The sequence below is a fragment of the Lupinus angustifolius genome, chromosome LG18, assembly GCF_001865875.1.
Source record: "Lupinus angustifolius cultivar Tanjil chromosome LG18, LupAngTanjil_v1.0, whole genome shotgun sequence".
Taxonomy (NCBI): domain Eukaryota; kingdom Viridiplantae; phylum Streptophyta; class Magnoliopsida; order Fabales; family Fabaceae; genus Lupinus; species Lupinus angustifolius.
Window position 1 is genome coordinate 6653345 of NC_032026.1, and position 12113 is coordinate 6665457.

Consider the following 12113-nt stretch of genomic DNA (forward strand, 5'->3'; position numbering starts at 1 on the left):
AACTTGTAAAGAAGGACTTAAGAACTTGGAATAAGTCTACTTTTGGGAATATCCACCATGCTGTTAACATTGCTCTTCAATATTTAGAGACAATTCAGAATGAGATTAATCTGGACAGTGATAATGATGATCTGCTTGCTCAAGAAAATCTAGCTCAAAAACAGCTTCTCAATGCTCTTAATTTAGAGGAGATTTTCTGGAAAGACAAGGCTAGAGTTAACTGGCACACTCATGGTGATAGGAACACTAGTTACTTTCACAAACTCACTAGGATCAGAGAAGCTACCAAAGCTATTTCTATGATTAGACATGATGATAATATCATCACTGATCCATATGCAATTTCCAGCCACATTGTTCATTTCTATATGAATCTGTGTAACTCTTCTAATGACATTCAACACAATCATCTCATCAATTCTGTGATTCCTTCTTTGGTCACTGAGGTGCAAAATAACTTATTGACCACAATTCCTTCTAATGAGGATATTAAATCTTCTGTTTTTGCTCTAAGTGGTGATAGTGCTCCTGGTCCAGATGGCTTTTCTGGATGTTTCTATCATGCTTTCTGGGATATAATCCACTTGGATGTGTGCAATTCTGTGAGACAATTCTTTCAACAGGGTTGACTTTTGCCAAACTTGAATGCAAACTCTATCATTCTAATACCTAAATTAAAGGGTGCTGACAGAGTGGAAGATTTCAGACCTATAGCCTTAGCTAATTTTCAATTCAAGATTATAACTAAACTCATTGCTGATAGGCTTGCTTCTATCACCCCTAATATCATTTCCTCTCAGCAAAGAGGTTTTATTAAAGGTAGGAAAATCCAAGACTGCATCTACCTTGCTTCTGAAGCAATCAATCTTCTTCCTCATAAGGTTTTTGGTGGTAATCTTGCTATCAAATTGGACATCAAAAAAGCATTTGACACAATTGATTGGACTTTTCTTCTTGACACCCTTAAGGCTTTTGGTTTTAATCAAGTCTTCTGCTCTTGGATAAATGCTATTCTTCATTCTGCAAGATTATCAATCAACATAAATGGCTCTCAAGTTGGTTTTTTCAATTGCAGCAGAGGTGTTAGACAAGGTGATCCTTTGTCTCCTCTTCTTTTTTGCATAGCTGAGGACGTTCTTAGTAGGGGCATCACTTCCCTTGTGTTGGTGAACAAATTGAGCTCTATTTCTGGTCCAAGGAATCTTCAAACCCCTTCTCATGTTCTCTATGCTGATGACATTATCATCTTCTGCAAAGCTACTTCTACTCAGCTTCTGAATTTAAAGAATTTGGTTCTGGACTATTCTAAGGCTTCTGGTCAAATCATAAACCTGCCTAAATGCAATTTCTTCTCTGCTGCTACCTCTACTAGGAAAATTGCAAGAATTGCTTCTACTCTTGGTTTCTCTGTTGGTTATATCCCTTTCTCTTATCTTGGTGTGCCTATTCTCTATGGTAAGCCAAGAAGAGTGCACCTTCAGGCTATTGCTGACAGAATCCTTAGCAAATTAGCTAATTGGAAGGGTGCTTCTCTTAGTATAATGGGAAGGGTTGAAATTGTGAAGTCCATCATTCATAGTATGCTTGTCTATAGCTTCCATGTATAAATGGCATGTTGCCTTGCTTAAATTGCTTGATAATGCTATTAGGAATTTCATCTGGTCTGGTAGTATTGCTCAAAAGAAAATCTGCACTGTTGCTTGGTCTAAAATGTGCTCTCCAATTTCTGAGGGTGGTCTGGGTCTGAGATCTCTAAGGCAAATGAATAGAGCTGCATTGCTGAAGCTTGCTTGGGACATGAGGATTTCTTCTCATGAATGGGCCTGCTTTTACAGGGAAAGGTTTGGTTGTCATTGGACTCACTCTTCTAGATACTTCAAATCCTCCATTTGGCCTAGAATTAGAGACAATTGGTCTTTAACTTCTGAAAATGCAATTTGGTTAGTTGGTGATGGGCACCAGGTTAATTTCTGGTTAGACAATTGGATTGAGGAACCAATTGTGGATTTGATGAACATTCCTCTTCTGCTGCAGGCTTCTCTTAAAGCTACTTGTGCTAGCTTCATTGATGGAAATCATTGGTTGATTCCTAAACTTATAAAGGATTCTTTTCCTTCTATTTGCTCTAAAATTGCAGCAACTAAGATAGTTGATCATGATCAACTGATTTGGAAAGCCTCAGCTGATGGTTCTCTGTCCATGAAAATGGCTTACTCAACATTCTCTCATAATCACAACTCTTTATCTTGGAGTAAGTTAATTTGGACTGATTTTATTCCTCCTTCTAAATCCTTTTTAGTGTGGAGACTTATTCATGCTAGATTACCAACTGATGAAAACCTCATGATAAGGGGCTGTGCTATGGCATCAGTTTGTAGTCTTTGCTTCAAACACACTGAGGACTCTACTCACCTGTTTCTGAATTGCATCTATGCTACTTCTCTCTGGTCTTGGTTCTCTAGTTTTTTCTCCATCACTCTAGACAATTCATCAGTCTTAAGCCTTCTGAGAAGTTGCTCCAATCACACAAATAAGCAATTGGTTCAGGTTTTGATTGCTTGCTTAGTGCACATGTTATCTAAAATCTAGTTCTGCAGGAACCAAAGAATCTTTGAAAATGCTTCTACTCCTTTGCATTTGGCAATTAATGCTATCAAGAGGGACACCTCTCTTTCTGGGGCCTCTGCTAAAGCTTCTTCTTCTGCTCATACGGTCAAGGACCTCATTATTCTGAGAAGCCTGGACATTGCTTTGAACATCAACAAAGCTCCGGTTATAATTGAGGTCATCTGGAGGACTCCTCGAGTTGGTTGGGTGAAAGCAAACTCGGATGGGGCTGCTCATGGTAGTCCTGGGATTTCTGGATCGGGAGGTTTATTTAGGGATCACATGGGTTCTTTTATGCTGGCTTTCTCAAACTACACTAGCATTCAATCAGCAATCTTTGCTGAGCTGCATGGTGCCATGCATGCTGTTGCAATTGCTGCTAACCGTGATTGGTGCAATCTTTGGCTGGAGTGTGATTCAACTTTAGTCATTGACATTTTTAATGGAACTTCTCTTCCTCCTTGGCAGCTGCTTCCTTTGTGGTTGAAGTGCAAGAATGACATGCTTTCCTTCAATTTTCGTATATCTCATATATATAGGGAAGGGAATCAATGTGCTGATCTTTTGGCTAATCATGGTTTACATTCTAGAACAAATATTATATGGTCCACAATTCCTTATTTCATTGTTAATAAATGTAATAGGAATGCCCTTTGCTTACCTAATTATAGGTTCAAAAACGACTAGGGCTCTTTGTATGATTTCATTTTTCTAATATATTCGGGTGCTTGCACCATTGCTTAAAAAAAAAAAATTAAATCCATGTGTTTAAACATGAATGGTGTGGAACAGGATTGGGGACACCATTTTGGAACAGGTGATCCCCATCCATTTCTGAATTGCATGAAGCTGAAATGCTCAGAGTTTAGCTGTTGAATATCAAAAGCATTGTTGAAGCTTGTCAATGGAGGAACACCAACAACGTCAAATATCTCATCTCTATAGGTAACTATTTCCTTAGAAGAAGAACTACTTCCATTGTCTCTTCCACCATTGTTACAATTACGTTGTTCTCCACATACTAATTCAGCAGTAACTATTGTTGTTGCATTAATTTTATCAGACCAATTGCATTGCCTTGGTTGTGTCTGATAGAATATTTTCGACACAACAAGCTCTCCTTCTTTCTCTTCTTCATGCATTCCCAAATGGTATTGGTGCATAACCCAATTTGTCTTCTCAGGTTTCTTATTCTTACCAAAATTTGTATAGAGGACTAGAATTTTCTTGCACCCCTTCTGTTTTCCATTAACCATTACTGGCCTTGTTTTACCAGTTTTGTGCCACCTTGTTTCTCCTCCTGGCAAGTTTTCATATTCATTTTGAATCTTTCTTCTCTTTCTTGTCCCTGTTGTATATGCTTTTGATGGTCTATGGAAAAAGTGTCTGCTTAACCCATCTCTTGTTACACCTGAAAAGAAAAAACACAGCCAAAATAATCGAAGTTAGGTTGACTTAGGTGAACTACTACACAAGACAAAACGCATTTGATTATGTATGGAAGTGTATAGCTATAAATATCAAGGGGGCATTTTTAGTTATGTATTTGCCTTAGTAAAACCTAAATGCAAATTAAATAATAATATCAATTATATACTCATGCTCTGATGGTATAATACTTCTTTTTTATCGGTAAATGTTAGTATATTAATATTTACTATGGGCAAGACTCGAATATCTTTTAAATTTGCCAAAGGTGATACTTGAAGTCATAACCTCCTTCATTTCATTCTTTAAGCTCTTTCATCTTAACTATTAGACTACGTTATTACTCTATGATATAATACTCGTTAATATATACATTAATTATACTTCCCAATTCATATGGTTTGAGAAAATAATACACGTGAAAGTGGTTAGTTACTCTGAATCCTAATATAGGATAAGAGAAATTATTACATCGTTTATGACAGATATTATAATCACATCCAAAACAGTCAATATGAATGTGATTGAAAATATTAGTCTATACAATGCAATAATTTAAACAAAATTACCAACATGAAGTGAGAATTAGAGGGTATTTCAATTTTGCAATGTTAATATCTCAGACCTGGAAGTCTCTCAGGGTGGGTATAACAAATCCCATCTTCTCCTTCAATAGTATGAATGAACCCATCTATCGAGGGGTGTGATTTCAAGTATTTTGCTTCTACTTTGGATTCAAGATGTTCTATGAGTTCTTGGTCTGTTGGATCAAACTTGACTCCTGCTGGTAGACCTAGCCAATCCTGCACAAGCTCCATTGAATTTCAAATTAAAAAATAAAGCAAGGGAGAGAAAAGAAGAGATAGAATAAAGTGAGAGAGAAAAGAAATAATATAGAGAAAGAAAGAACATGAAACTATTTAAAAACACTATAATTTTAGTTATACATAGAACAACAATTAAGCTTTTATCTCATTAGATAAGGTTGGCTATATGGATTAAATTACATCATAGTCTTCTACCATAATCATGTTTATTTACAAAACATTGAGATCTAAGCCTTTCTTTATCATTACATTTTACGGTTATAGATCAAATTAATATTGCAAAAAAAAAAAGGATTTAAAAATAAGATGGCTCTGCTAGGGCATGAAGTAAGATAGTGACAAGCTCCAACAATATGGGAAACATAGTGATGATGAACTCCAAAATTCTTGGAAACACAATGATGAAAAACTCCAATAATCGTGGAACGACAAGGACGAAGCCTCTAAGTCAAAAAACAACTATCCCATGGTCCTGTTTGGCCAATCTGGATGAATCTGCTGAGGCAGTGGCTAACAAGGTTTCAGATCTAGTTCCAACAATCTTGGAAGTGCACAAGAACAAATCCTTTGCTCAAGCTCTCAAGGCAACATGTGACATTTCAATCTCCCAGCTGCCTCAACCATGTATCAAGGGAGACGCTATTGTTATTAAGATACCGGAAGAGGAGTACCAAGCGGGTCTTCAAAGGTGTAAAACCCACCTTCATGGCAGGCTCATCCTTTCTAAAGGAGACTCGCCCCTTAAATTCACTGAGCTGAGAGCAAAGCTTCAAACCCTCTGGAGCATGATTGGAACATGGAGCATGATATCGCTGGGTCGAGGGTTCTATGATTTTTCATTTGCATCAGTTGAGGATTTGAGGTCAATCTGTGATGTAGGGTCTTGGAGCTTAAAGCTAGGATTCCTTAGGCTTTCACTTTGGTCCCCTGATTTCAATCCAGGTCTTCAGAAGGTGTCTCACTCACAATGTTGGGTCAGGATCTTGGGTTTGCCTCTGGAGTATTGGAGTGTTAGGATCTTGTTCTCTATTGCTGGGGGTTTGGGTATTCCAATATCGCTGGATGGTGCAACTTCTAGTAGATCATTTGGACACTTTGCCAGAATTTTGGTGGATGTTGACCTCAAAGGAGTTCTGCCTAATCAAATATTGGTGGAAAGAGAAGGCTTTGCTTTCTTTGTGCACATTGAGTATGAAAATCTCCCAGATTTCTGCTCAGGGTGTCAAGCTATTTGTCATCTTATCTCAAACTGCAGGAGAAATAAGGAAGCAGGAGTGGATCTTCCAAGGTTCAAGAAAGACAATTCGCTAGGAAAAAAGACAATCCCTGACAAGGGCCCTGTTCCTAGCAATGGTCATAAAGTGAGCAGCAATAGCTCTGAGCTTGATAAGATGAAGGAGGTGGCAAAGGACACTCTGAAAAATGACATGGTTATTGAATTAGAGTTTGAGAACAATGTTAATCTTCAACCTCAGCAAGCCCAAAAGGAGGGTATTCCCCTGAATTAGGAGGCTTGTGACCCTCAGAGCTCCTCAGACAATGATACTAGGGACACAAGAGTGGAGGAATCTCTGGAGAATGAGGTCCATTCTAGCATTCAACTCATTCCAGAGGAAAGCTACATAGTTCAACAACATGGTCAGATAAACAATGCCTTGGTAGCAAAAGAAACTAGAATTGTTGTGAGGCTATGGGCATATGAGGAGGAGGACATCACTGAGGAATTGGAGGATAGCAACACAGCTAAAAGCACAGCTAAGGAGGGGACATACACAAAAATTTTGTCAAAATCTCAAAAGAAAAAATTGAGACAGAAGCAAAGTCTGGAAAAGGTTCATTTTACCCGTAGGGGTGGCTACCTAATTGTTTCCAAATGAAGGTGATCTACTGGAACAGTAGGGTAATGGGAAATCCCAAAACTAGATTAGTTTTCAAAAAGCTTTGCTCTATTAATAAGCCAGATGTTGTTTTCATTTCTGAGCTCATGGTTCCTTTGAATAAAACCAACCCTTTGTTTTGGTCTGCTTTAAAGCTGAAGCCTTTCATTGAGAATGATAGGGGTAGCTTACTTCCTAATATATGGGGTGCTTGTCGTGAAGATATCAATCCTCAAGTCATCTCCAACACATCTCAACAAATATCCATTTCCTTAATGCAGGATAATCAATTGGCTTTCATTTGTGCAGTGTATGCTCACACAAATTACATAATGAGAAGGGCTCTCTGGTTTGAGATCTTGTCTCTAATTTCTACAAATCAGGGGCCTTGGTGTTGCATTGGGGACTTTAACTCTGTTCTAGGAGCCAATGAATGCAAAGGTTCTTACTTGCCAAATAGAATTGCTTGTGAGGACTTTAAGAAATTCTCTGAGGATGGCAACTTGCATCATATCCTAACTAGGGGAGTAGAATTCACTTGGAATAATAGAAGAAGAGGCTTGGATCACACTGAAAAAAGGCTGGACAGATCAATGTGCAATGATAATTGGATGACTATTTGGCAACAAAGTTATTGTTGCACTTTGCCTAGATCTGCCTCTGATCACCATCCTATTATGCTTGGTTTCTGCAATGAAGCTGCTACATTCCAATCTCAGTTCAGGTTCCATAAAATGTGGTTGAAGCATGAGAGCCTCAGAGGGGTGATTGAGACTCACTGGGCTAATAGGGTGGTGGGGTGTCCCATGTTTATCCTGGCTAACAAGCTTAAAGGCCTTAAGGCCATCCTAAAAGTTTGGAACAAAGATGTTTTTGGAAATATTCACATCAGGGTTAAGGAGGCTTTCTCTCAACTTGAGGGTTTGCAGCTTAGAATTACCAATGAGGGTCAATCTGACACTCTCATGACTCAAGAGGACCAGGCTCAAAAAGACTTGCTAGTTGCTTTAATTGCTGAGGAGGAGTTCTGGAAAGAGAAGTCCAGATTGAATTGGCAAGTCAGTGGCGATAGAAATACAGCCTTCTTCCATAACATTGCTAAGATCAGGTATGCAACCAAGTCTATGTGCATTCTTAGACAGGGAGATGAAACTCTGCTCCATAGACAAGATATTGATAATCATGTTCTAGACTACTTCCTAAATTTGTATGCTTCTGAAAATGTAACTCAGCCTAGCAACCTCATTGACTATGTGATTCCTAAGTTGGTTACTGAGGAGGGCAACACTATGCTTTCTAAGATTCCTTTGGAAGATGAGATCAGGGATGCTGTGTTTGCTATGAATGGAGAGGGTGCTCCTGGCCCTGATGGGTTTGGTGGTTGCTTCTTTCAAGAGTTTTGGGACATAGTTGGGCCTGATGTGTCTCAATCTGTGAAGCAGTTTTTCACTCAGGGTTGGATTCTTCCTAATCTCAACTCTAATAACCTTGTTCTAATTCCTAAATTCCCTTCGGCAGATAAAATTGAGGATTTCAGGCCAATTGCTTTAGCCAATTTCCAATTTAAAATAATCACCAAAGTCTTGGCTGACAGGCTTGCTAAAATTGCTCCTACAATTATATCTCAGCACCAAAGAGGCTTCATCAAAGATAGGCACATACATGATTGCATATGTATAGCTTCAGAGGCAATTAATCTCCTTGATCACAAAACTCTTGATGGAAATTTAGCAATCAAGCTAGATGTCAAGAAATCCTTTGATACTATTGATTGGAGGTTCCTTGTGGACACTCTTAAGGCCTTTGGGTTTGCTAATTCTTTCATTCACTAGATTGAAGTTATCCTAAAATCTGCTAAACTCTCTATATCTGTGAATGGTCACTCTGTTGGGTACTTTAGCTGCAAGAGAGGTGTTAGGCAAGGGGACCCCCTCTCCCCTCTTCTTTTCTGTTTGGCTGAAGAAGTGATAAGCATAGGGCTAACTAAGTTGCTGGATAAGGGGAAATTTAGAACAATTGCTGGACCTAGAATTGCAACCCCTAGTCATGTTCTATATGCTGATGACATTCTGGTCTTCTGTAGAGGAATCAAGAGAGAATTGTTAGTAGTCAAGGACTTATTCGATGACTATGCCAAAGTTTCTGGTCAATGTCTCAATCTCAGCAAGTGTAAGTTCTACTCTACTCAGGCTAATGCTAGAAAAATTGGAAAGTTAACTTCCTGGTTGGGTTTTGGAGCTGGAAGCTTGCCTTTCAATTATCTTGGGGTCCCTGTGTTCAAAGGTAAACCAAAATCTACTCATTTGCAGCCAATAGCAGACAGGATTATCAATAAGTTGGCCAAGTGGAAAGGTTGTTGCCTCTCTCTAATGGGCATAGTGGAGCTTGTTAAGACCATAATCCACAGTATGCTAGTGTATAGCTTTCATATCTATAGCTGGCCTGTCAATTTGTTGAAAAATTGGATTGTTGCATAAGGAATTTCATATGGTCTGGTGATACTAAGGTCAAGAAGCTAGTAGCAGTTGCTTGGCACCAAGTCTGCTGCCCAATCAAAGAGGGTGGGCTTGGGATAAGATCCATCATGGTGTTAAATGAGGCTGCTATGGTTAAATTGGCTTGGGAGATGCACTCCTCTCAGCAGGAATGGGCTAACTACTACAGGAGCAGATTTTGCAGGAATAAAGAGCCTAAGACTTCCTACATCAAATCTTCCATATGGCCTGGCATAAGGAAGCATTGGCATGTCATCATAGAGAATTCTATTTGGTTGTTGGGAAATGGGAGAAGCATAAGATATTGGAGGGATAATTGGCTTGGTAAAACCTTAGCTGACCTCCTTGGCATCCCTAATCAAATTTCCTCTGCTCTCTTAGCCAAGATTCCTGACTTCATTCATGACTCTGCCTGGATAATTCCAGCTTGGTTGACTAGGATTCATCCTGAGATTTGTCATCGTATATTGAGAACCCCTATCCCTGCCTCTCACCTGCCTGATAAGTTGGCCTGGATGCACACCAATGATGGGATTCTAAATTCCAAAGATGCTTATAAATTCACCAAAGCTCCTCAATAACAAGACAACAAGTGCAGCAGTCTGTGGTCCATCTCTATTCCTCCTTCCAGGTCTTTTGTTACATGGAGGCTCTACAAAAACAGAATGCCAACGGATGAAAATTTGAAGCTGAGGGGAATGGTTCTGCCTTCTATGTGCAATCTGTGTGGCTCCAATGAGGAGTCCTCTGCTCATCTCTTCTTCAACTGTGGTTTTGCTAAGCTGATATGGACTTGGCTTAGCACTCAATTCGGTTATTGCATTGATCATGCTTCTCTCAAGAGCATCTTGTCCATTTCCACCCAATGGAGTCCTCAAGTGAAGCAGGTGTTACTTTCTGCAATTGTGAACTCAATTGCTGTTATCTGGCTCTGCCGAAATAAGTCTAGGTTTGATAGCACTTCAATCAGCTTTACCAAAACAATTCAGATGATCAAGTTGAATACTTCTTTCACAGGCAACTTCACCAAATGCTGTGCTAAGTCCTCCATGCTGGAATTCTCAATCCTAAGAGCTTTCCAAGTGAATGGCAAGTACAACAAGACTCCTTTAATCACTGAGGTCAATTGGGCTATGCCCTTGATGGGTTGGGTGAAGATAAATACAGATGGTGCAGCTAAGGGATCCCCGGGGCATGTAGGGGGTGGTGCCATTTTCAGGGATGGCAAGGGAAAGTGCTTGGGTTGCTTTGCTTCTTACTTTAACATTCAAGACTCTCTTTTTGCTGAAGTCCTAGGTGCAATTATGGCTATTCAAATGGCTCACTCTAAATGTTGGTTTTTTGTTTGGTTAGAGTGTGATTCAACTGCATTGGTGGACATATTCAAGGGCACTAAACCGGTGCCTTGGAGGTTAAGCAACCTCATGAACAAATGCACTCGGTTAATGATGGCTATGCAAGTGCAAGTGTCCCATATTTTTAGGGAAGGGAATGTTTGTGTGGATAGATTAGCGAATTTTGGTGTCAAGTTTAAATTGGATTATTGGTGGGAGTCCCCCATCCTTCTTGTTGCATGATTTTCATAGAAATTTGCTGCTCCTTCCTAACTATAGGTTTAGGGGTTTGTAATGGTTGCTCTTTCTTAATATATTTCCGGGTGCGTTGACAACTTTGTTTTAAAAAAAAATATTGCAAAAAAACCATAAGCATATGAATCTGGTAAACTTTTTCGCATGATTCTTCGTTTTCTCAAAGGCTTTTCTTTGAAGGCAAGAATATTACTGAGATTATTTCAATACCCGCTTTCCTTGAAACTTGTGTCCACAACCTGGGCACTGTTTGGATCCACACAACTGATGCTCTTCAAGCTTTGCATCTATGAGATTAGAGCTGCTAACACAGCTCAAGTTGCTGATCTTATTCATGATGCTATCTCCCTTGATGAAAATTGATGATGATGCCTTGATTTGTAATTCTAATTTTATGGAAGAACAATCCACAAATAAGCATGTCCAAGTTTGTTTTCTTCTGCATAACAGGCAAACCCAAGAGCTTGATTGAGATCAGAACTTAACTTTTCCTAGAAGATCAACAGAAGAAATTGGATATATAGTAATTAGTAAGTTACAAACATTTTCAATGAATTAAAAGGGAGAATAAGAGGTGAGTTTTGGCTTTCACAAGTTTATGAACTATCAAGAAACATAGATACTTTGATAAGATAAAGATTCAATATTCAGAAACCGGATAAACACCAATAAAATGATAAGCATAGTAAAAAAAAATAGTGTAAAAAAAGGTTTGAAGATACTCAGAATAAATCAAGTCCATAACCACTAATAAATGGTTCAAGAAGAAGAGAAAAGAAGGAGGGGAAAATTGTTACAATAAGATTGAACGATTATAAACCTGGTTTAACCATAGAAAACACAAGAGTTCTCTCTACTTTAACTGAAGGTAGTGGGAAAAATAATAAAGGAAATGGTGGTTGCTTCAAACACACATAGGTAACTTTCGATAAGCCTTTGGTAATTTATGAATCACATGCATATAGGCGGTTTATGTGAGAAAAAGAAAGAGAGAGAAAAACAAACAAGGAAACAGGATAAAAGAAAGAAAATCTGGTTGGTTTTTCTAACTCGTGCTCAAAGCTCATGATTTCTTCTCTCCTCTATCTGATATCCTAATAGCAATTTAGGCAGCTTAAACATTTGTTTGAGCTCGATATCTATATATATATATATTCTGTGGATGAGTTTAATTTTAATGGGGGCACACCTTCATTTAATCATATATTATCAATATCAATTGTACTCAAAAAATATTAGCATATCAATTGTTTGAATGTGAGGGTAAAATGTTGGTAATGGCGTGGATCA

At 38.6% G+C, this 12113-nt stretch overlaps 2 protein-coding genes across 2 annotated transcripts in view; one reads left to right on the top strand and one right to left on the bottom strand.

Moving 5' to 3' along the window:
• Positions 1–3294, top strand: part of LOC109332502 — a 3844-nt gene extending 550 nt beyond the window's left edge. The window contains exons 2-5 of the mRNA XM_019567486.1: positions 12–602; positions 681–1564; positions 1650–2447; positions 2598–3294. Of these exons, the coding sequence (XP_019423031.1) occupies positions 12–602; positions 681–1564; positions 1650–2447; positions 2598–3294 (2970 nt within the window). The remainder of the gene's footprint in view (positions 1–11; positions 603–680; positions 1565–1649; positions 2448–2597) is intronic.
• Positions 3348–11255, bottom strand: LOC109332503 (NAC domain-containing protein 73-like). Its single transcript, XM_019567487.1, has 3 exons — positions 11034–11255; positions 4661–4838; positions 3348–4018 (listed from the first exon to the last, which is right to left on the bottom strand). Exons 1-3 carry the CDS (start codon positions 11157–11159, stop codon positions 3348–3350), a joined length of 975 nt encoding a protein of 324 aa, XP_019423032.1. The 5' UTR covers positions 11160–11255.